This window comes from Saccopteryx leptura, chromosome 8 (genome assembly GCF_036850995.1).
Source record: "Saccopteryx leptura isolate mSacLep1 chromosome 8, mSacLep1_pri_phased_curated, whole genome shotgun sequence".
NCBI lineage: Eukaryota > Metazoa > Chordata > Mammalia > Chiroptera > Emballonuridae > Saccopteryx > Saccopteryx leptura.
The window spans coordinates 85028197-85053194 of record NC_089510.1 but is presented as its reverse complement, the minus strand read 5'-3'; the positions used below and the strand labels follow the sequence as shown (position 1 = coordinate 85053194).

General features: G+C 44.4%; 1 protein-coding gene across 3 annotated transcripts; it reads right to left on the bottom strand.

Annotated features, from left to right (window-relative positions):
- Positions 1-222: 222 nt before the first annotated feature.
- Positions 223-23335, bottom strand: RPL22L1 (ribosomal protein L22 like 1). 3 transcript variants are annotated; one of them, XM_066347617.1, is made up of 5 exons: positions 23282-23335; positions 21066-21155; positions 20779-20900; positions 5334-5505; positions 223-361 (listed from the first exon to the last, which is right to left on the bottom strand). In XM_066347617.1, the coding sequence occupies exons 1-5, from the start codon at positions 23288-23290 to the stop codon at positions 308-310; spliced, it is 447 nt and encodes a 148-aa protein (XP_066203714.1). In that variant the 5' UTR covers positions 23291-23335; the 3' UTR covers positions 223-307. The 3 variants fall into 3 exon arrangements, with proteins under 3 accessions (XP_066203714.1, XP_066203712.1, XP_066203715.1); XM_066347615.1 differs by lacking the exon at positions 223-361 and having other exon boundaries at positions 4909-5505; XM_066347618.1 differs by lacking the exons at positions 223-361; positions 5334-5505 and adding an exon at positions 18668-18921.
- Positions 23336-24998: the final 1663 nt, after the last annotated feature.

Sequence of the window (24998 nt, the reverse complement as noted above, 5' to 3'; positions counted from 1 at the left end):
GGTGACTGAAATTCGGCTAGCTTTGCTGCTGCTTTAGCAATTGTGAGAAATGGAAAGCCATTCTCAGATGGGGAGTATGCCAAAACATTCATGCTTGATGTTGCCAATGAACTTTTTGATGACTTTTCGGATAAAGACAAGATAATCAAACGAATAAAAGACATGCCTCTGTCTGCAAGAACTGTTCACGATCGTACCATCGTAATGGCAAATCAAATTGAGGGAACACAAGTGAAGGACATAAATGCAGCACTATTCTTTTCTCTCACTTTGGATGAGTCGACAGACGTAAGCCATTTATCCCAGTTCAGCATGATTGCAAGGTATGCTGTTGGTGACACACTACATGAGGAAAGTCTTGCTGTTTTGCCTATGAAAGAGACAACAAGAGGGGAGGATTTATTCAAGTCTTTCACTGAGTTCGCTAAAGAAAAAAAATCTACCGATGGATAAACTTATTTTGGTGTGTACTGATGGTGCTCTGTGCATGCTGGGGAAAAACAGGATTTGTAGCACTTCTTCTTAAACAGAAAAAGAGACCCATCCTAAGTTTTCACTGCATCCTACATCAGGAGGCGCTTTGTGCTCAAATGTGTTGCGAGCAGCTTGGTGAGGTGATGTCACTGGTCATTCGGGTGTTCAACTTTATTGTTGCCTGAGCTTTAAATGATTGCCAGTTTAAAACACTGCTGGATGAAGTTGGGAATAATTATCCTGGTCTGCTTCTGCACAGCAATGTGCGTTGGTTGTCAAGCGAGAAGGTGCTCAGCCATTTCGCGGCTTGTCTGAGCAAAATCCGGACTTTTCTTGAAATGAAAAACATCGAGCATCCTGAGTTAATAACACTGAGTGGCTCCTGAAGTTCTACTATCTCGTGGACATGACTGAACATCTGAACCAGCTCAATGTGAAAATGCAAGGCATTGGAAATACAGTCTTATCTCTTCAACAAGCAGTGTTTGCATTTGAAAACAAGCTGAAATTCTTCATCACTGACATTGAAACAGGTCGTTTACAACACTTTGAAAAACTGGGAGAGTTTAAGGATACACGCACAGCAAGTGACCCTGCTCAACATCTTGATCTCCAGCAGCAGGGTAGGGTGATAGGGGTGGTGGTCTCTCTTCTGTAACTTCTTCCTGCTGTTTAGGGGCATAGTCAGAGGGGCTCAGATTTTTTTGCCCGGTGATTGTAGGTTTCAGGGTTGGAATGTAGAGCTAGGTAGATTTCTCCAGTGTTCTGGCTGGTGAAGGCCTGAGTGTGGTTCTGTAAGAAGCTAGAGAATAGGCGTAGGAGACAGGGCCCAAAAGCTAAATGGCAAACATGAGAGTGAGTGGACCAATAAATGGTCGTAGCCAAGACACCCAGCTTGTGCAGAGCCACTGATCCCAGGATTCGGCTTGTTTTTCATGGATTTGTTGAGCTTGTTCCTTCAATTTGGTTGCTGCGTCTCTAACCAGCCCTGACTGGTTGAGGTAAAAGCTACACTGTTCTTCTAGAAAAACACAGATATCTTGAGCAGTGAAGCATGGGTGGCAGGTGAAAGGAGAGGGTATTAACAATGACTGGTCCTTGAGCAGGAGGGGTTCGAGGTTTTAATTTCTCTAGCTGGGGATAGTAGGTTTAGTATAGCTTGTTTGCTCAGTTTACAGCTGAGGTGGGGTAAGCTCCTATGAGAGTGCTGGCTCTCTGAAAGAAGATGGCCTCTTTCTGAATCTTGTACATAAGAGTGGTGTGAAGGAGATGAGTATTATTAAGAGGAATAGGGAGAGCTGAGTAAGCTGAAGATGACATGGACAGACATATCCAGCAGCCGGCTGCATAGGAGTTAGTCTTGATTACGAGATTTCAAATAAGATTAAGAGAGCATTCTAGATGTGAAGAGTCCAAGAGAGAGGGTATGGGGGCAGAGTATGCCTTTAAGGGTAAGGAGACAAGAAAGCATAGAGCAAGCTGGAATCTCCATCCTGTCTGTTGTCAGGGAGTAATTATAGTTACTCATGGCTCAGGCTGTTCTTCTTCTGGGATTTTAATCAGTTTGACCTTGGTGGGACCTATGGGGGAGCAGGCGTATCTGGGCGGTGATTCAGGTTGACTAGAAGGGTCATCCGTAGGCATGAGTGGAGATGGAGCTTCTGTTTTCTTTAACCTGGAGACATGAAACCAGGGGGCCTTTCCCTGGAGTTTTGCCTCCGTGGGGGTAGTGAGGAGAAGCTTGGGATTCACTATGCTGAGTGGAAGAGTTAAATTTATAACAGAATTGGGCAAATCTGGCTGGCCAAGAAGCAGTAACAGGGCCGACTCTGAGGATGGGAAGTGAAAGGAGAGAGAGGCTCTGAATTTGGAGAGTAGATTCTGGCCTAAAATAGATGTAAGACACTGAGGTAGGAGGAGAAAAGAGTGTGCAAAGGAGACACCATGTATTAGACAAGGCAGTGGATTCATGGCAAGTGGGGAGAAAATAAGACCATCAACACCCACAACAGAGATCTTTAAGGGATGAGCAGGACCTGAATATTCGGGCAAGGCAGAGTATGTGCCCCCATGTCTATAGGAAATGAGATCGCCTTACCTGCAACTTGGAAGAAATATCCTAGGCTCTTTGATGGTGACATGAGATGGGGTTGACTTCCCTGAGCACCTTCAGTCTTCACTGGCAAGTCCCAGCAGGCTGGGCAAGTGTAGGTCAGAAGTGGCTGCAGCAGGGCTGGAAGAGACAGAACCCTCCCTTGGAGGAGCGAGGGGGCAGCCTACCTTCCAGTGTCCCTTTTTACCACAGAGAGGGCATGGCCCTGGCAGGGCTGTGGAGCCAGACAGGCTTTTTGCCCAATGACCTTCTTTTCCACACTTGAAGCAGGGCCCTGGTGGAGTTTGACAAGCTCCCTTAGGAGCATTGGAGCCTTTAAGGGCAGCCACCAAGAGCTGGTATTTTGCCTGATCTCTTTGGGCTCTGTCAGCCTTCTCCTGTTCCTCTCGGTTACTACAGACATTACAAGCCATGCTCAGGAGATCTCGCTGAGGGGTTTGAGGGCCCTCCACTGCCTATTTAAGTTTTTTCTGTATATCGGGGGCTGACTGGGAGATAAAATGAGTGTTAAGAACTATAGTCCCCTTGACCAAACTGGGGTCAATTATAGTATATTTTTTTGGAGTGCCTCTGTTAGGCCGAATTTTTGTCTGTTTGTTGTGTATTTTCTTGGAATTTTTCATAATTAACTGCCTTGTGAGTGGCCTTTTGAAGCCCTACTATTAAGCAGGTGACCATATGATTATGAAGGTCCCTGCCAGGTCAGATTGTATGCTTGGGTTAGATATTTGAATTTCTTATCTAAGTGTCTGGGTCCATGGAGAAGGAATGTAGTAGTCTCTTCTCTGTTTGGGACAGATCCTAGAGGGAGAACAGGATGTGGATTCTCACAATTCCCTCTGCCCTGGCTACCTCCCAGAGGGGGAGGAGGGGGGCTGGGGGATTGTCAGTGTCTGACTCTGAGCTTGTATGATCCCCAGATGGCAGGGAGTTGTCAGCATAGGGGGAAGGTAGAGAGGGAGTAGACTGAGGGACAGCATGATCAGCTGGATTGAAAGAAGGAGGGTCTGAATCTGCAGGAGAAGGTTTGGAGTGTGCTAGGAGGATCTGTATGAGGAACAGGTTTGATAGAGGGAGGGACGAGAGTGGAGAAAGAAGAAAGCCTGCACATAGGGAATTTCTGAGGTCTTCCCTGTCCAGTGACAAAAATTATTGAGATCTTTGAGTGTACTGTAATTGAAAGTGGTAGGTAAAGGAGGTAGATGAGAGTTGTGGAGGAAGGGGAAGCGTCCCCCTTCTTCCTCTTCCAACCATAGCAAAAGGAAGGGGAAGAATAAGAATTGTCAGGTTGTCATTCGTGAGAATTCAGTCCCAGTGAGTAGGAGGTTTCTTGGCCAGGCACCTGGACTTCCGAAAATATAAGTCTGAGTAGACAAGAAACCTCAAGGTCTACCTCCCCAGATTTTTAGGGTGAAAAATTTGGAAGAACATCTACCAGAGGAAGGGGAAGTATAGAAGGATCCCTAATCCTGGTCCTGCAGGGGTTGGGAACAGGGGCACGGAGCCGGCAAACCCCCACTCCCAGGACCATGCAGAATCAGGGAGTAAGCCCGGAATGAGCTGCCACTGTCCACGCTTCCCTGGCAGTAAGGTTGGGTGAGAGCTGGGAGATCGTCCAATCAACCGGAGCCCCATCCCCGGTTTTGGCACCAAATGATAGAATCACCCAGAGTCTGAAAGACCAGTGTCACAGGCTTTATTGAGAGAAAACCTGCCTGCTGTCTCTCTCGTAAGGGAGAGCAGCCCCGGTTCTCTCACAGGTAGGGTTAAATAGGGGATTTGAGGGTGGGGGCTGGTGGTCACTAAGGAAAAACGTGTATTTCAGTGATTTAGGTAAAATTAAGATTAACCGTAAATAAGCTAGGGGACCTTCCACACCTGGGTTAGTCACCCGGATGTCCAGGGGGTAGTGACCTGGAACATCCAGTTTGTCAGTGTCCCTCTGTCCACTTAAGGGAGGAGGCAATCATGGCCCCCACCTGCAACCCTATCACTCACAGAGATAAATTTGACCTTGGAGTATTATTCAGTCTCATGAGAGAGGAAAAGAAGTAAACTAAAAATTCAGTCAATGTGTCAGAATGCCTGTGGTGTAGCTTAAACAGAAAGAAGAGGTAGTGGTATCAGCTACCACGTCCGGGATTCCAAGGATTCCCCTCCCCCAACTTCAATAGCTGCCTTTGCTCCTCTTGGTTTGGGCTGAGAAAAGGGGCAGAAAATTTCCCTTAAGAGCTGCAGTTTGTTACACCTGTCAGAATGGCTGTCATCAGTAAATAAATAAACAAACACATAACAAGTACAGAAAAGGATGCAGAGAAAAGTGAAGCCTCATGCATTTTATTTACCCAAAGAAAACAAAAACACTAATTTGAAAAGGTATGTGCTCCCCTATGTTCACCGCAGCATTAATTACAATAGCCAAGACATATGGAAGCAAACTAGGTCCACCAATAGATGCAGGGATAAAGAAGATGTAATATATTTGTCAACATAAAACTACTTCCAACCTCTAAGAATTGTTTATGAGCTTATTTGAGATAAACTGTCAACAACTGCCAGGATGCAAAGTCTCAATGAATTGAGACAGTGCTCTGGAAAATGGTGGTGTCACCACTTATTTCATGCATCAGAATCAAAGGGGAAGTCATAAGGGGGTCGCATGGAATTGATTGGTGCTAGATTAGGGAGGTGGGTGGAAGAAGGCAAGGGGGGGAGGAGGAATCTCTGGGATAGGTAAAAAGTAAACGTGTATGTGCTGAAACTTCTTTGCATTGGCAGGAACAGGCCAGTTAACAGTTAATGGTTCACGGAACAGTAACAGTGAGGGGTCTACTGGCTTCTGCTCCAGCGGGATGTCTGGCCTGATGGAGAAGGAAGATGACTTCACATTCCAAAGGCATGTTATCAGGTGCATTATCCTAGATGCAAAAGACCGAAGACAGGCTTGAGTAAAAGCAAACACTGACCTTTGTTTAGAGAAAGTTCTTCCCTAGGACATGACTGCCCACCATGAACTGCTTTTAGTTAGCAAGATTTGATTTAGACCACCCTGTGTTTACTTTAGTTCCCTGAGTTCGCAAGGCCATTGTGTAGGCTTTCCCTGACCTTGTCAGGTTCAGTACGTGGCCACATCTTGATTTATTAAAACAATTTTTTTTGTCCACAATTACATATATATTAGATTCATAATGGAGTATTATTCAGCCATAGAAAATAAGATCCTGCCATTTGTGACAACATGACTCAGAGGGTCTTATGCTTAGTGAAGTCAGCCAAACAGAAAGACAATGTAGTATGATTTCACTAATACAAGGAATCTAAAAAACAAGCAAACGAAACAGAAGGGACTAATAGACACAGGGAACAAATGGAGAACACACTTGCCAGAGAGGAAGGATTAGAAAGAGGGGCAAAATGGTCAAGGGGATTAGGAGGTACACACTTGCTGTTATAAAGTAAGTCATGGGGTGTAATGTAGTACACATTTGCTGTTATAAAGTAAGTCATGGGTGTAATGTAGTACACACTTGCTGTTATAAAGTAAGTCATGGGGTGTAATGTAGTACAAACTTGCTGTTATAAAATAAGTCATGGGATGTAATGTACCTGTTGGGCAAATGAGTTTGTAAAATTTGTATTTTTGAGTTTTCTCATTTTTATTGTTAAAAATGGTGCTGGGCAGTGCCAGGTATGTGATCTGTGAAATTGCAAATTACCTTCCTGCGTGGGAGGGGCCGCTGTTTTGCTAATGAGTGCTGAAGAAGCCAGTTTGTGCAGAGAAGGAGAGGAAGAAGAGGAAGAGAGAGAAGCCAAGAGATGGCAGGGAAAGAAAGAAGCCAGTTTTGCAGAGTGAGAGCCATGTTGGCAGATGTGAGGGGCAGATGTGGGGAAGCAGAGGTGAGGGGCTTTGGGGCTGGTGAGGCCTTTGATTATATTGTAGGGGGAACCGGAGAAGATTCTCCTGGTTGTGGAACCGGAGAATGTGTCAGGAGCTTTGTGAGCCCTGAATGAAGAGGCAAGTGTTTTTCCCGCTGTGTTTCTCATTGGCCGGTGCGAGACTTGAATAAAGGAATGGCCCACCATTCTTTGGCTCCACTGTTTCTTTACCATCTGCCCGAATTAATGGGAACCTGCATGTGAATGGCCGCGATGGCGATGGCGGCAGCTACTGGCCCTACAGTGCCACATAGATAATACAGTATAGTCAATACTGTAATAACTATATGGTGACAGAGTTACTAAACTTATTGTTGAATCACTGTAGTACACCTAAAACTAATACAATATTATAATATTGTATATGTCACCTATACTTAATGAAAAAAGAGCTAGTTTGGTGGTGTGACTCTCTGGACAAGAAAATTCATCGTTTTCTTTTTCTCAAAGCATGCATGCATTTCTGAATTTCCCAATTTGTCACTGATAACCTGAGCTATAGCATTTGTGATGTGGGCAATGCCTTTTCTTAGATTACATTTATAGTCCCTGAGTATTTTGATTATTTGGTAATCTGTTCTATAGATTCTTTTCATTTGGGGTCCCATTTACTTTACAAATAGTCCTTACGTGAACAAAATTTTGACTTAAGACTGGTCCTTCCTCATAAACCATATCTGGTCCACAAGAAATACTTGAGCATTTTTACATGTGTGGAAACACACCTCATTGCTTTACTGTAGGTAAACTGCTCCAGCCACTGCCTTTGGCCTTGGTTTCTCAAGAATGAGTCAAACACTTGGGAGTCTTCAACTTCTGTCTTAGAAGTAGGTAGCCAACTGAGGCTTACAAACTGTGCACCTCTTTTGCAAGCTCTGCAATTGTAAACACATCACCTTGGAAAGTGGGACTATTTGGCACCTTTAGTTTTGCGTTTGGGACCTCAGTGGAAAAAGGAGGGGAAAAGTCCTATTGTAAAAGTTTGTTTCACGCATAAACGTACAGGAGTGATGAAGACTTTCATGCTGTTTCTGAAGCAGGGGACCAGTTCCCTTTACAACTAAAGATGGGTGCTAGACAACCCCTATTAAGCTAGGAGGGAAAAAAAAAGGCTTGGAGCCAGTTGATTGGGCATCACTGTAAGAGAAGATGGCCTGGAAGAGAAGTTTACAAACATTCACTGTTGGGCAGATAAAATATATTATGCTCACTTTGTTAAAGATGGCGCTGCCCACGTGGAAGCTCATCGCCCAGGTGATATTAGTTGCCGTTCTTGCTTGGGATGGGCATGATTATGTTAATATGTGTTGGGGGAGGGCTTTCATGCCAAAAGGTTTTAAAAGGAAGAGAGATCTCGTTCCGGAGAAGAGTGATTATGTTCTAGGAGGAGGCCATGCTAGAGGAGAGCAGAGAAAGGCCACGTGAAGGAGAAGAGAAGTAGCCAAGATGGCAGAGTGCTGAAGGAGAAGCCAGTTTGTGCAGAGTTTGTGCAGAGAGAAGGAGATGGGGAACAGAGGTGAATAAAGCTGGTGAGGTAGTGTTAATCCAAATTCGGAGGGACCCGAAATATGGAAGACAGGAGCAAGGTCTGTCGTTTACACATTAAAGCTTTATTGTCTAGCTTGGCCAAGTGGCGGGAACTCCGACAGAAATCTGACGGAGAGCGTGCTGGCCCTTTGTTCTACTTAGTTTTTATAGTTTTGTAAGTGGGAAGTACAGAAGCAAAAATTGCAATTAGGAGCCCCTTACCGCTATTGGTTATAGTCATATGTCCTTTAACATGATAGGACCTCGTTCAATTTGCAAACCATACATCATTTTGGAGAAAACAAAATTTACAAGTCAACACAATGGTAGAAAGATATCTCTTTACATATTAAAAGGCCTTCCTATATTTTCTAGTGTTCATCCGCCATCTCTCTGTCCAGAGTCAAACGTATTAACCACATGCATTTACATAAGAGGTAGTTTCCGTGGGGACAAATGCCCGCAAATGGCTCATAGTTATAAGAAAAGGTTTATTTTGGCTTTTCCCTTCCTGCACCTGGCTAGCCATTCACTCCTTTCCCCACAGGTGTGGTGGAATGTCAGGGAATCTATGCTTTCCTTCCCTTTTCACTTACAATACAATGGCAAGAGCCATCCTGGTTATGCCAATCACACAGTACAGAGACTATTCTCACAATTTCTCTGCACACCTTAACCCAAATTAATAAAATGTTCTCCAAGCCTCCTAAAATATTAATATTAATTCTGTAGCCTTTTGGTACTTTACAACATCTGCAGGTGAAATGGCTCAGTGGCTCCTCAGTAGATATCTTTGATTCCAGGAAACTTGGATAAGTCAGTGGCTTTGGGAGCCCTGAATGGAAAGGGAAGTGTATTTCTTGCCTGCCAGGTGCAAACTAGAATTAAAGGTGATGGCTCACCAGTTTTTGGCTCCGTTGTTTCATTACCGACTGTCTGAATCTAATGAGAACCTGCATGGGCCAGGCTGCTGTGATGGTGGCCATGGCTACCGGCTTTACACTCACACTAAGGCATTATAGAGCATTAGCATGAGCACTCAATTCAGACAGACCTGGGTTTAAATTCTAATCAGGTAGTCTATTTAGCACTCAAAAAAACCCTTGGTTTTCTGATTTGTGAAAGGCAAATACTAACCACCTTGAAGGATGGCTGTAGAGATTCAATGAGATGGATGTCAAGATTCAAAAACAGAAAGCCCTCAATGAGTAGTAACCATCACCTTCCTCCTCAGCCTAGATTCCCTTCCTCCTTCTTTGGCCCACTAGTTAAGTCCCACTCTTTCTTAAAGACAGCTCGCAGTCAGCCACTTCTTCCAGAAGGCTTCCCTGGACGCTCTTTTGCACTCATTACAGTAGAGCTGCTTCCAAAGCATCTTGTGGTCTATCATGCACTAACCACATTTACCTCAAGTGGTTTGAACCCATGCATTCCTCCCCTATTAGAACTGTGGGCTCCTTGAGTGCAGAGAGCACATGTTTTGTAAAGTACACGTACCTCACTTCTGCGGGTTTACGTAGAGACACCAAGTCCAGATGAATTTTGAAGGGTTTTATTAAAAGGAGATTTATTAAATATGCCAACCTCATATGATTAACAAGGGGCATTTGCAGACCCAAATCGTGCGTGCTGGGCACAACCCTTGTGGCAGGTTATATACCTTTGCTCACACACACACACACAGGTTGGCGGGAAAAGGGGGAGGGGAAAGATGATACAATTCATTAGCAAGCTTTTAGCATCTGTCTATAGGACTTACAAAAAACATTTCTATATATCAAAACTTACAAGGTAACACAATAGCAAAAATTTATTCTACATATTAAAAGATATTCCTAAATTTTCTAGTGTTCATTTGCCATTCCTTTGTTTAGAGGTATATACATTAACTACACGTTTTCAGGAGGGGAGGGGTAGTTTCCATGGCCAGGGGATAAGTGCCTGCGAATGGCTCATCAAATAGGAAAAGATTTTCTCAATCTCTCTCTCCCTGCACCTGGCTAGCTATTTACCTGCTTCCTCACAGGTGTGGGGGAAGGGAGGGAATCCAAATCTCCTTCCCCTCTTCATTTACAATACAATGCTATCGGCCATCCTGAGTTGGTGCAAATCACACAAGAATAAAAATCATCTTCACAAAATCTCTCTGTATGCCTAGCTCAAATTAAAATGCCTTTTAAGCTTCCTAGTAGAAGGGAGTTTCCTACACAGTATGCTTCTGCAAGCTAGAAAACTTTCACATTTCTTTCCCTTTATCTACAGAAAAGAGGGGACAAGAAACCTATTTTCCCTAAAATATTAATATTAATTTTCTGTTCTTTGGTACCTTACCACAATCCAAGTCATTCACAAGCTTTCAGGACAGGGCCTGGCAGAAATCAATGACCACACATTTGTATCATGTGGGAGCTGTGTAATTCACACCAGCTGGACCCAGAGACAATGGGAAAGAGCAGTTGTGTTCATGGTTTCCTCCCTTGGGAGAAAAACCTATCTAATCCTAATTGAGATCTCTGATTCCTGTGAGGTCAGTTGGCAACGGAGGAGGGTCATGTGAAGAACCAGGCCCGGGAACTTTGGCTGGAACCACCCACACCCATGCCCGCCAAAAGAAAGGGCCCTGGAGCCCTTTGAAAAAGAACAACTGTCTGTAAACCAATGAAATTTCACCACGTCATATCAACTCGACCACCCCAACGACCCTATAAATTACCCCCACGCGACTTCTCTGGCCCTGTCTCATGGACCAGAGAACATCGTCCAGGTAAGCACTCTACTAAATAAAGCTTTTGCTTATCCACACTTTGTGGCTATGCCCTTCCTTCTTCCTTGGCAGAGAAAATTACATTTGGTGCCGAAACCCAGGAGGAGTTTGAAGTACGCAAAGACTGCTCCTCTCCCCTTCCCTTCCGAGGAAGAACCAGGATCTCTGACTTTCCACCCACTTTGGCACATGGTGCGGTTAGTCCCCTGCCTCCAGCCTCCCCTCAGTTCTTTCCGCCGAAACCTCCTATCCATAATCGCAGCTGCATCAGGGATCTCTTAACCGTTCTGAGTGCATGTGTGCCCGTGGAGACGTCCCAGACACACCCACTCTACCTAACCATCTGGTGACCAGAGCTTGAGTTGTGAGATGCCAATTCTCACCTCTGACCACTCTGAGGCTGAGGGCGGCCACAGAGGCACAGGAATATAAACCTGACTCTAAAACACTCCTGAAGTGCCTTATCCAGAATCTCTCCCTCCTTAAAGAAGAAGAAACTGTTCTTCTCCGATGTGGTGAGGCCACAGAACCCACTGGATAACCAAACCAGGTGGCCTCCTGAAGGGACTTTCGATTTTAACACCCTCACCAATTTAATTATTGCCAAAGAACTGGGAAGTGGTTGGAGATCCCTTACATTCAGGGCTTCTAGTATTTGCTCTCTCGTCCTAATCTCTGTGCCACCTGCTACATGGTGCAGGCCCTTTTTGGCCAGAGAAACCTCAGCTAAACCCTCCACTCCTGATCTTACCTCCTTTGCTGACCCCCAATTCTCTCCCCCTCCCGCCTGACCTTCTCTCGGGACCCCTCTCTGGTCCCTCTGCGGACCTTTTCCACTTGGGTCTCTTCCCTCCAGGAAGCGCCCTCCCCTGCCGGCCAGGAGCCCCTCCCTTCTCTGCTGTGTTCTTAAGCCCCTCCCCCATCAGGCTGCCCTCCGCCGGCCATTGGCCCTCACATGGGCTTGCAGGGCTCCTGACCCCATGGTTCAACCCCGGTCTTCTTGCAGGAAGGCCTGGCCCTGTCCTGTCTCTGGCTCCAGCATTTCTGGCTGGATCTGGGTGCTGGGCTTCCCAGGAGCCCCCCTCCTCTTATTCTCAGCCCCAAACCCCTATCCGAGACCTGATGAACATGGCATTTAAGGTTTTTAATGGTCGGGAGGAACAAGCCGAGGCTGCTTGCCAGGCTCGAATGCAGCAGAAGGTAACGCTCCAAACCCAGGCTCTTGTGGCAGCCCCGAGGCCGGCAGAGCAACAGGGGCAAGGCACAGGAGGTGCCTGACCTAAGTACGGGCCGCAAGGAGGAATCCCACCAGGAGCTTGCTTTAAATGTGGCAAAGAGGGTCACTGGGCCCGGCAGTGCCCCTGCCCGAGGACACCCACTAAGCCCTGCCCCAACTGTAAGCAGCCTGGTCACTGACAGAGCGATTGCCCCTTTTGGGCAACAGGCTCTTCCTCGCACCTCTACGTGGAGGACAAGCCACCCAAATGGGAGGCCAAGCCAGCCAGGCGGGCCCACCACTCGAACTCCTAGGCCTCATGGACGACTGATGCGGCCTGGACTTGAAGACCCCCATCACCCTCGCCAAGCCCAGGGTAATGCTGCAAATAGTAGTTAAGTCCATCTCATCTCTTGTAAACACAGGGGCTACCTTCTCTGTTTTGCCATCACACTCTGGACCTCTAGTTCCCTCATGGGTCTCAGTTATAGGAGTGAATGGGACCCCTTCTTTTCCTCTTTACACACCACCCAACATGCAGTTTGGACGGAATCCCCTTTTTGCACTTGTTCTCAGTCATGCCATCATGCCTTGTACCCCTTCTAGGTAGAGACATTCTACACAGTCTCGGAGCCGCTATCCAGCTGACAACATCTTCCTCACTACCAAGGGTTCCCCCATAATCAATACTACCCTCATTTCTAACCATGTCTCTCACCTCAAGCTTGCCCCATGCAGGACTGCTGGCAGTCGGAAGCACTGGCCCTACCTGTCCCCGTCTCCGGCTCACTAACAGGTTGGGTCCTGCAAATCCCCGTTGCTCCTGCCCCTCCCACCGGGAACCTGCCACCAGAGTGAGCTGAAGCAGGGAGCAATGCTGTTCCATGAGACTGGCCCGATGGAAGAAAGCACTGGGGTCCTCCACCATCTGCAAGAGAAACTGACCAAGAATCTCTCCTTCTCAACCCGCTTAACTCCTGGTGGCAGCCACCCATCCTCACCTGGGCTGCCCCTATCCTAGGTCCTCTTCTAGTTATCAGCATATTACTCATGTTTGCTCTTTTTAAAATCCTTACAGGATCGCATCTGCGAAGTTTCTCGAGTCACTGTCAATCAACCAGATGCTCCTACACCCATATACACTACTCCCCTCAGAGCCACCAGCTTCTGACCTCCCCTCCCCACAACGCCCCTAACCAGCAGGAAGTAGCCAGATGAACAGCTGTGCCCCTATCTCACATAAAAGGTTGGAATGTGGTCAGTTGGCAATGGGGTAAGGTCAGGAGAGGAACCAGGCCCGGGAACTTTGGCTAGAACCGCCCACACCCATGTGCACCAAAAGAAAGGGCCCTGGAGCCCTTTGAAAAAGAACAACCGTGTGTTAGCCAATGAAATTTTGCCACGTCATAACAACTTGACCACCCTAATGACCCTATAATTACCCCCACGTGACCCTTGCGCAACTTCTCTGGCCCCCTCTGGTGGACCAGAGAACATCATCCGGGAAGCGCTCTACTAAATAAAGCTTTTGCTGTTCCACACTTCTCCACACTTCATGGCTATGCCCTTCCTTCTTCCTCGGCAGGGAAAATACCTTACAATTCCTAGTCCGGTTCTTTGAATCAGAACTTCCTAAGGGGGGAAAACTTTAGAGAATGCCTCCTCATTGGGAGAGGGAAGCTAAGATTTTAAAAACATATCCAACATTATAAATTTATATTCAGAAAATTGAAAGATACTCACTTTGTTGTTTCGGAACAGAAAGCCTCCCAATACCTTGTCTGGTGGGGATACATATGCATGTCATGTCATGGGGATGGAAATCAGAACTGGGGCAGGAAAACATGAGGTGTTTATCAAAAAAAGGCAAGGGGGTTAGGAACATCTTAGACACTGATTTACAGTGGTCCCTTGTCTATCGTGGAGTTAGGCTCCAGAACCCACCACAACAGGCGAAATCCATGAAGTAGTGACCTTGTATTTATTATTTATTTATATTTTAAGGCTTTATAAACCCTCCCCACACTTTTATTAACCTTTTCCACTTATTTTACTGCAAAAATAATTAAAATATTAAATATATAAATACCTATATACTGCAAAATCATGAGATATAGTGAAAAATCCACGATACAAAATTAGATATATACAATTTTAAAATCCGCGATAGTGAGATCGCAAAAAGTGAACTGCAATATGGCGAGGGACGACTGTATTCCCAAACCCTCCTTTACATACAGATGGGGAAAGTAAGGCCCAGAATAAAGAGGCGTGTCCAAGGTCACATAGCTGGTAAGTAGCAGAGGCAAAGCTCTCTGTATCCCGTAGTGCTCCTCCACTGTTTCATGGCCTGACCACAGCCTTGTGTGAAGTGACACAGCCCTTGGGTGGAAGAGACTGGGTAGATCAGTGGTGGTCAACCTGGTTTCTCCCGCCCACTAGTGGACATTACAGCTTTCATGATGGGCGGTAGCAGAGCAACCATAGTATAAATAAAAAGATAGATTTAACTATAGTAAGTTGTTTTATAAAGATTTATTCTACCAAACTTAGCAAAAATCTGACATAAAGTACTTGGTAAGTAATTATTATTATATGCTTTAACTTGCTATAACTCTGCTTTATAAATTTTATAAAGTAAAGTTACTTCCCTACTTTATAAATTGCCATTACTATGGAACCGGTGGGCGGTTAGAAAATTTTACTACTAACAGGGGTACCAAAGTGGGCGGTAGGTATAAAAAGGTTGTCTACCCCTGGGGTGAAGTCTGAGAGGTGATGGCAATGTGTAATCTTGGGCAAGCCAGTTTGAGACCCAATTTCTCCATATGCAAAGTAGGAAGGCAGTATTCTCTCACACTGTTGAAAGACTGAAAGAGAAGAGAAAGCCCTTTATAGATGGCAACATCTTATTTAAAGGTGACCCTGCTGGCCTTTAAGTCATCCAGCTTGTAAAAGAGCAGCACACTAAAACTATAAATGTACACTCTCCAACCAGTTCAGCATAACCATAAACAAGGGTTTCCAGGTAAGTGAGAAAACCAATTAAAACTTTCTGAGTACTTTAGAATCAAGGGTAATGGTATAATGATGAGTGACAACATAGGAAAAAGGGAAAATGAAATCTACCTAACTTGTAAACTACGGTAAATTCCAAGAAATCTTAACTTACATTTATTTATTTAGTGACAGAGACAGAGAGAGGGACAGATAGGGACAAACAGGAAGGAGAGAGACAAACAGGAAGGAGATGAGAAGCATCAATTATTCGTTGTGGCACTTTAGTTGTTCATTGATTGCTTTCTCATATGCATCTCGACTAGGGGGCTACAGCAGACCGAGTGACCCCGTGCTTAAGCCAGCGACCTTGGGCTCAAGCTGGTGAGCTTTGCACAAATCAGATAAGCGCACACTCAAGTCGGTGACCTTGGGGTTTTGAACCTGGGTCCTCCACGTCCCAGTCTGATGCTCTATCCACTGCGCCACCACCTGGTCAGATTAAATTACTTATTTTTAAAACACCATAAATATGAGAAAATACAAATGACAAACTGAAAAGAAAATCTGCCAACTTAATAAAAAGTAAGGATATAACAGCCTTAGTATATAGGAGCTTTAAAAGGAAAGAAAAAAGCAAGAATCTCATATATATCCTAGAGATATAAACAGGCAGCTACAGAATAAGAAATAAAGATGGCTTGTTGACACTCAATCTCACTCATTAGGGAAATGCAAATTAAAACTATTCTGAAAATCATGTCTCACCTATCAGATAGACCCCAAAACCTCAAATTTATTTAAAAAAAAGAAAAACTCAAATTGGACAACATAATCTGTTGGTGAGTGTGTGGGCAAATGGACATTTTCATACACTGCTGTGCCTGCCAGAAAGGGAAATGGCAAAACATGTTTACATTACAGTCCTTTCTCTTTCCATCTGAGTCTCACTCCTTGGAATCCACTCCAAAAATATAATAGTAAATATTAGAAAGTATTGCCTGAGGCTTTTAATTCATTACTATTTAGATGGCAACAATTTGTAAACTCAAATAACCATTAGTAGGGAATGGCTTGAACTATGGTACATTCACACGAGTGATCAATTGACTCCAGGATGTTAAGTAAAAACAAGCAATGTGGAGAGAAAAGTGAGTAGTTAACTATCAGCTGTCACTTAACTCATGGTGGATATCTTTTGAAAAAAAAATGGATAAGCCATAATTTTCTTCTTAAATGGCTCCCTGGCAGGAAGAAGCAGAATGGAGGGAACATAAAAATTAGACTTCTTTAAACATGAATCGTTAAATGGATGTCTCAATTAACCTGCCAAATCCTTAGATGCATGCATTTTATTTGGTACAATGCACCCAGGACCTACTACACATTAAATGTTAAATTAACTTGGAAGAATATTCAACATGTACCACCACCAGATGTTTCTGAAAGATCACCCTAGGGAATGATGTAGTTGGCGTTTTCAAGGCTTGATCCTCACTCCTCTCCATGGGCAATTCTACCCATACTCACTGTTGACTACCTATGTGCAGACTAGCAGACATCTTCACCTAAATCCTTCCTCTTAGCTTTAGACCAATATGATATATTCAACTTCATGCTCGACATCTTCTGGACCTCAAATTCAGCATGGCCTAAATTAAGCTTTTCACCTACTCTTGCTTTCTTCCACATTGTAACCAAACACAATGCCACCATCTAGCCACTTGTATGTAACCTTTGACACGCCTCCCTTACCATCAATGTGCACCACCAAGTTCCAGGTTCTTATCCTATGAATCTCTAAAATCTCTCCACTTTGCCCCATCTCCAGCACCCCAGTCCTATCTACCTCATCACAGGACATCACTGTACCTTCCTGTCTCCTTGTATACAGTATTAACCCCAGTGAAATCCATTTTCAAAATGCACATCTCATTGGATCACATTATTCTCCACTTAAAATTCAGTGGTTTTCCATTTTCAAGATTAAAACATGTACTTCTGTCCGGCATTGGTCAGTTTCTGCCCACTGTTCCTAATTCTTCTCACAAGCACTCTATTCCCGATTGCCTACGTCCTGAGCACTTGACCAGGCTGCTCTACCGGAACCCCTGCCCCTCACCCAGGCACCGCCTTGCCTGTTCTCGGTCAGCTCCAACACGTCCTCCAAGTCTTCCTTGGTCTGAAGCTTTGTGTGATTACATGGCCAGTGTTTTTCCTCACCATATCACAGAGCAGGCTGAGTGTTTTTAGTCCACTGTATCCATGATGCTCAGCAGAGGAAGCACATGGTAGGGTCTTGGTAACTAGTGTTGGAAAACATGAACTATCCAAAGAATGGAACTGATTTAATTTAGGAAGTTATTATAATCATCCGAGAAGGAACCAAGACGATGCTGTACAGGGTTTTGCATTAACGTTAGGAGCTCTTAACAATAAAGAGAATTAAAACTCATTTCTAACACTCCCAAAACAAATCTGTTAGGATAGTGAAGACCTATTTGGCAACATAATTCTACTGGTAACCGGGCCCATGGCCCATTTTTGTACCTCAGATATTGACACGACCACTTCCAGGTTAAAAGCAGAGAAAGACACGACATTACTTAAGACTAGACCAAGAAATTGATATGGTGCTAGCACCCTCCTCCCGTTATTCCCTTCCCTCCTGCAATCTGGATTTTGCCAAACCACTCTACTTAAAGAAAGCTTTTTTTTTTTTTTTACTGAAGCTGGAAACGGGGCGAGACAAACAGACTCCTGCATGGGCCCGATCGGGATCCACCTGGCACGCCCACCAGGGGGCGACACTCTGCCTACCAGGGGGCGTCGCTCTGCCGCGACCAGAGCCACTCTAGCACCTGGGGCAGAGGCCAAGGAGCCATCCCCAGCACCCGGGCCATCTTTGCTCCAATGGAGCCTTGGCTGCGGGAGGGGAAGAGAGAGACAGAGAGGAAGGAGAGGGGCAGGGGTGGAGAAGCAAATGGGCGCTTCTCCTATGTGCCCTGGCTGGGAATCGAACCCGGGTCCCCCGCACACCAGGCCGACGCTCTACCGCTGAGCCAACCAGCCAGGGCAAAGAAAGAATTCTTAAAGGCCCCTTCACCTGGGGGAAAAGGTCCAACCACTGAAGTCGTAAGGAACAGATGAACTGCACTTTTAGAATGACTGTGGGAGGGTGTGCAGAAAAAGGCTAAGGAGACAAAATTCAAAGGGCTGAGTAAATTATAATTTTTCAGACAAGGAACTCAGCAGATTTAATGGTTAAGAAAATAAGGTTTTGAGTTTCTTGTGCCTACAGGCTAATATGCAGTAAAACATTGATTTGGACTTATACCTTGCCCATCTAAGCCTTTATGAATTGTTGTAGGCACTCAGGATTGCATTTATAAACTGAATAAAAACAATGTCAAGAGAATTTTAAATATTTTACTATATAAAGTTATACACAAACTGTGCTTTACTACTTCCTATACAATACTACATTTACCAGAAGGCATTTGTAAAGCAATATATTTCAGAAATCCTGAGAAAAATTCCACTAGCTATAAGCTATTTAAATATTGCTTCCAGAAACTATCAAAAGAGAGTCAGCACCATGTAAACAGCAGACATGTAAATAAGAGACAGAAGCTTAACATACTGCGTGTTACGTTTATTCACTGATAAACTGAAAGTCCATTTCTAGATGTTTCTCTGATCCACTTGTTTGCTACTTTAGTAAGCAACTCCCTGAAAGGCAGCTGCACCTAGGCCTCAGGCTCAGAGCCCTCTTCATCTTGACTGATCTGGAAGTAACGAAGTTCGTACGTCTCCTTGTCAGAAGCAACCACACGAAGCCAATCCCGAAGACTATTTTTCTTAAGATATTTCTTGGTAAGATATTTCAAGTATCTTTAAAACAAAAACAGGAATTTTATTAATAAAATAACTAGTTATGTAAAGGCTTATTATATATAAGATATGCACTATTATATTCATTTTGGGGGTTCCCAATCCTCCAAAATACTTCATTTGAATTAACCATTGTGTAAGACTGTCTAGGGATACAAATAAGGTTGCCTCTGAACCTCCATTAGAATCAGTTTATACTCTAGAAACCCTTACTCTCCCATCTTAAAACTGATAATCTTATGTTAGAAGCCAGTACACAGGAACACAGTATAATAAACTTCCTCTTCACTCCTACTGCCACAAGATTATTTTTACGTTAAATATCTAATTTCACTTTTCAAACATCATGTAATAAAATGTCAACATTTCCTTCATCACTACCGACCTCCTTAATCTCAACCCCATGTTGGATCAACAACCACCTGTCAACAGGTTCCACTCACAAGTTCAAGATGACTACACTAGCTGTCCTGCAGCTAATACACGGCTCAGTACTTATTAACAGCTGTCAGCACGGTTGAATTTCATCACCCCAGCCACTCTCTTCCATTTATACTTCACAGCAATTCCCAACTACCAAATCCTCTCAAGCCTCCCTGCCCTTTTGCAAATGCAGCTGTTAGAAATACCTTACTTAGCCCTGGCCGGTTGGCTCAGCGGTAGAGCGTCGGCCTAGCGTGCGGAGGACCCGGGTTCGATTCCCGGCCAGGGCACATAGGAGAAGCGCCCATTTGCTTCTCCACCCCTCCGCCGCACTTTCCTCTCTGTCTCTCTCTTCCCCTCCCGCAGCCAAGGCTCCATTGGAGCAAAGATGGCCCGGGCGCTGGGCATGGCTCTGTGGCCTCTGCCTCAGGCACTAGAGTGGCTCTGGTCGCAATATGGCGACGCCCAGGATGGGCAGAGCATCGCCCCCTGGGGGGCAGAGCACCGCCCATGGTGGGTGTGCCGGGTGGATCCCGGTCGGGCGCATGCGGGAGTCTGTCTGACTGTCTCTCCCTGTTTCCAGCTTCAGAAAAATGAAAAAAAAAAAATAAAAAAATAAAAAAAAAAAAAAAAAAAAAAAGAAATACCTTACTTCACTGGCAACATTACGCTGTTTCTCAGGTTTTCTGCAATTCCACATACTCTACTTTCAATACAGCAATTACAGTAACGCATTTTATAGTATCTATATCATACCTGTAAGATCCTCTAAGACAGATTATTTCCTTTCATCTCTGGATCCCTATAGTGATTAATTTGTATACATTATGAATTATAGGGCCTATGACTCATTAGGCAAGAGGCCTGGACAGCCTGACCAGGCGGTGGCACAATGGTTAGAGCATCGGACTGGGAGGCGGAGGACCCAGGTTCGAGACCCCAAGGTCGCCAGCTTGAGTGTGGGCTCATCTGGTTTGAGCAAAGCTCACCAGCTTGGACCCAAGGTCACTGGCTTGAGCAAGGGTCACTCAGTCTGTTATAGCCCCCTGGTCAAGGCACATATGGGAAATCAATCAATGAACTAAGGAGCCGCAACAAAGAATTGATGTTTCTCATCTCTCTCCCTTCCTGTCCCTCTCTGATTCTGTCTCTGCCACACACACACACACACACAAAAAGGCCTAGACATAACTTGTCTGTATTCACAAACAAATCACACTTCCTGACAACCAGCCTAAGTAATTGGCACTGTTACTAAATAAATTTGCCATTCATATAGGCTTTATTAAAGTTCAAAGCACTTTAGCTATATCTTACTGACATCAACATATCCATTCTTAAATATGAACAGAGAATAATATACTAAGATTAGTCTATAAAACAGTCCACAATTACCATAAATTCATTGAACTATTATAGGATACAAACACTAACCTTTTAGAGAACTGTTTCTCAGAAACAACTGTGATTTTATTTTTGAAGCGTTCAATGTGAACAACATTCCCGAGATTTCCAGTCTTCCCATTGACTTTAACCTTCTCCCGTAGAAACTGTTCCTATTTTAAAACAGAAAAAATGCAAAACTAGGGAAGAAAACCCTAGATATTCACTAGGGAAGGTACCCTAGGAATAGAGCTTAGGTTAAAATCAAGTATTACATACTTATTCATTATTTAGAACTCACTACAATGATAAAAACAATTGAGAAGAGTAATACTTACAAAATTTCCAGAATCAAAAATTCCATCTTCTACTGGATGAGTAAGGTCCAAACCAAACTTCCAGATTGTCTTCTTAGGCTTCTTGACTTTCTGTCACAGAAAGTTAACATCATTATGACTCTAAAAACAATTTATTCACTTTATATACAAAATAAAACTGCTCAACTCTATTAGATGCTCCCTCACATTTTTTTTAAACTAGGCTATCTGAGGATACTCTTCTACTTGTTTTAAAGTTTGAATTTCCCATTCGTCAAACAAGTGTCTCACAAACACAACACCCAAAGCTCAAGGTATATGGCGAGCTCCTTTCCCTTTCCTTCTTCAGCAGATCCCAAAGACTCCAATTTTTACAAAACATTAAGGATCTACCTCCTTTCTACTCAAGTTAAAACTAGAAACACCTACCCAGGTGTTTGAACCAAGCCCACTTTGAAGTTATCAAGAAGTTCTATGGCTTTTATTATTTTCCAGACCACTAATACGCAATTTTAAATCACCGGATACTTTTTGCCTACAGGCCACCGCTGCTTCACTGCTGCCGTTCCCCACTGCAGATGGGGAACAGTATACCACCTAGTCCAAGCTCAATTACCCCCCCTCACATTGAGAATTCAATCCTTCCTGTTGTAGGTGAGAAAAAGGGAGTGTGTGTACCGGCGGGGGTGCAGGGGGGTCCCTTAGTCTGGCAAAGATTTTTTAATTTTAAAGACATATACAATGTTATGTTTTCCAGACCCAAAACCTTTAGACCAATATCATGTAATAAGGCTATACAACTGAAAGGGCATTGTGCCTACTAACAATGTCTATTTCGACAACCTGGTAGAAACAGACAAATCAGAATGTATCACGGGATGTCATTTCCAAATTATATCTACCCAAACGGAACCAAGTACTAAGGTCAGTCTGCCTTCTTTGCTAGTTGAGGAACTTATGCCAAAAAAAATTATGTGAAACTTGAAACTGATAAAAAAAAAATTACCAGGTGCTGTACTTGACTGGGCTATTTATAGTGTGGTCGGACAGCACTTCATTTAGGACACGCAATTTCTGTCGGGTGGGACAGATTACAGTCGAGTTTGGCCCCCTTGGACATCACCCAATTTTGTATATAACCCAGCTGTATTACCCTCCCTAACATTTTATTTTTGGTAAGTTTTTGACACACAATAACTTTTCAAAAGCTCTCTGGACCGATTTTAACATGTTACTAGTTCCCTTATTAATATGTATAATACACAAATCTTTGAAGCATATTCCTTTCTTATTTGTCTAAGACTAATGACTTGCACCTTTAAAATAATTCCTTCATGCCCTGACTGGATAGCTCGGTTGGCTGGAGCACTGTACTGCGCAGAAGTTGTCAGTTCGATCCCTGCTCAGGGCACATACAGGAACAGATCAATGTCCCTGTCCTTGGCCCTGGCCAGTTGGCTCAGTGGTAGAGCGTTGTCCTGGCGTGCAGGAGTCCCGGGTTCGCTTCCCGGCCAGGGCACACAGGAGAAGCGCCCATCTGCTTCTCCACCCCTCCCCCTCTCCTTCCTCTCTGTCTCTCTCTTCCCCTCCCGCAGCCGAGGCTCCACTGGAGCAAAGCCACCCAGGCGTTAAGAGTGGCTCTGGTCGCAACGACGCCCCTGGTGGGCAGAGCGTCGCCCCCTGGTGGGCGTGCCGGGTGGATCCCAGTCGGGCGCATGCGGGAGTCTGTCTGACTGCCTCCCAGTTTCCAGCTTCAGAAAAATACACACACAAAAAAATGTCCCTATCCTCTCTCTCTCCTTTCCCCTCTATCTAAAATCAGTAAACATTAAAAAAATTATTCCTTCATGAGATAATGAACCGCCTTCTCCCCCAACTTAGTTCTGAAGTTCTCTTCTGTAAGCGGGGCGGCCCCGCAGCTGCCGCGGCCCTCAGGCGCCAGCCCCGCCCGACCCCGTCTCCTGCCCGGTGCAGACAGAGGGCAGCCCCGGCGCCGCCAGCGCGTCGACCCCCGCGGGCGCTCGGCCACCCGGCCCGAGCCAAGGCCCAGCCCAGATCCCACGGCACGAGGTTGCGGGCCGGTCGTCTCGGACAACCTACAGCCTTGACGTCTTGGATGTTTTCCTGACTCAGTCTCCATTTCTACCCTCCCTTTATCTCTGAGACACAGCCAACTCTCCGGACGCGAGCGGTCCACTGCGGGTTCACACAGTCCCAGGGAGCACGCGCTAACTCACGGGCGCCATTTGCAGGGAGTCCGCGCGGTCAGAGAGGAAGCGGCGGCGGCCGGCACCGATTTATAGCCAGGCGTGTTGCGTCACGCGCCGAGCACGTAAGCTCTCTGCACGCCTCAAGAGAACTTGGGGAGGAGCGCAGAGGCAAGTAACCCAGGAAACCGTGGGCCGCGAGCATAGTAGGCAGTCAGGTTTCCAAGGCGCGCCCTCCAGTGGTGGTGTTTGAAATGATTCATGGTTTTTCCGCTGGTGACGACGCACGCTTGTAACCACAACGGTACAGTTACCCGCGCGGAGATAGATACCCACGAGGCATGGAGGAATAATCTTTCGCTGAGCGCTTGGATCTTCTTTCCAATCAGGGCAAGGCATTGTCTCAGGTTGACTTGAGATGTTTTATACAGCAATTATAATCCTCCCGCGAAAATGTTATTTCTGTATCTAGGTTTTGTTTTCTAAATGACTGTTGAGAGAAATCAGAATTTGAGAAGTGAAAATTAAGTTCTCGGAGAAAAAAGTGCTCTTTAAGAAAAAATCACGTAGTACTCACTCGTTCACGCGCTGGGTATACCATGTTATAGGTTTTAGAGTTAACCTTAGGATTCCTCACTTTCATCCAAAATGCCTCCCAGTTAAATTTCAACGAATATTTTCTGAGACTTACTTACTAAAATGTATAATGTGCATGAGGTTGGTGGTGGGGTAGTGACAGTCTTGAGGACAAAAGGAGAAAATAGCTTTTGAACTCTGAGGAATTTTAAGTTGATGTCAGACTGTGAAAGGGGCATGCTTCTTAGAGTTCTGCAATATTTTGTTGTGATCATACTTGGTAGGGCAGGGGCGGGGCGGACTGCTGTTTTTAATTTGGACAGTGATCCCAAAAAGTGACAACTGTGTATATCCTTTATGATGGCGATTAATAATAGTGGGAAGTATGCTTTAATGAAGCACACCATGGGTAGGGTCTGAATAGAGGTATTGAATTCCCAGAAGTCCATTTCAAGATTTTTTGGTTCTTTGCCCCAAGAACCACAGTAATTTATTTCTTTTCCAAACATTAAGGGGGAAAAAAGGAACAATAAGCATTTGTTTTTCAAGGGCTGCCCAGGCTGCAGAGAAAGAAAAAGAAATTATCCTGTAGTATTAGATATTTTGAAAAAAAAATCATTAATTGAGGCAATTATTTTATTTTACTTGTTTTTGTCAGCCTTCTATGTTCTGACAAAGAAAAAGAAATACCTAAGAACTATTAAGCCACTTGTACAAAGATGATATTTTAAAAAATTATTTCAAAATAACTAGTAATCCCAAAGTAACTAGTTAGAAACTATAATGGAAAACATTTTTCTCTTACCTAGGAAAAAAAAACTTTAAAAAATATTAACCAGAAATGTGCAGATGGTAAGATTAAATATTGTAAATAATTCAATTCTTCTCAAACTTTACATACAGAGACAGTATATATTAATACAATGCCTGTCATTGCCGCACAGATATTTATTTTGACAACGGATTCTAAAACATACAAAATCAATGCATCTGAAAGGAGCCAAGACAATTTAGAACAATGAGAAAAAGTTGTCTTTCCAGCTATTCAAATATAAGGTACTGTAATATATGATAGGTATATTTCTAATACAGTACATTATAAACTTCAGTCATTGGATCTAAATGATACTGGAACCCGAATAAATCAGTAAAATAAAATATAGGACAATAT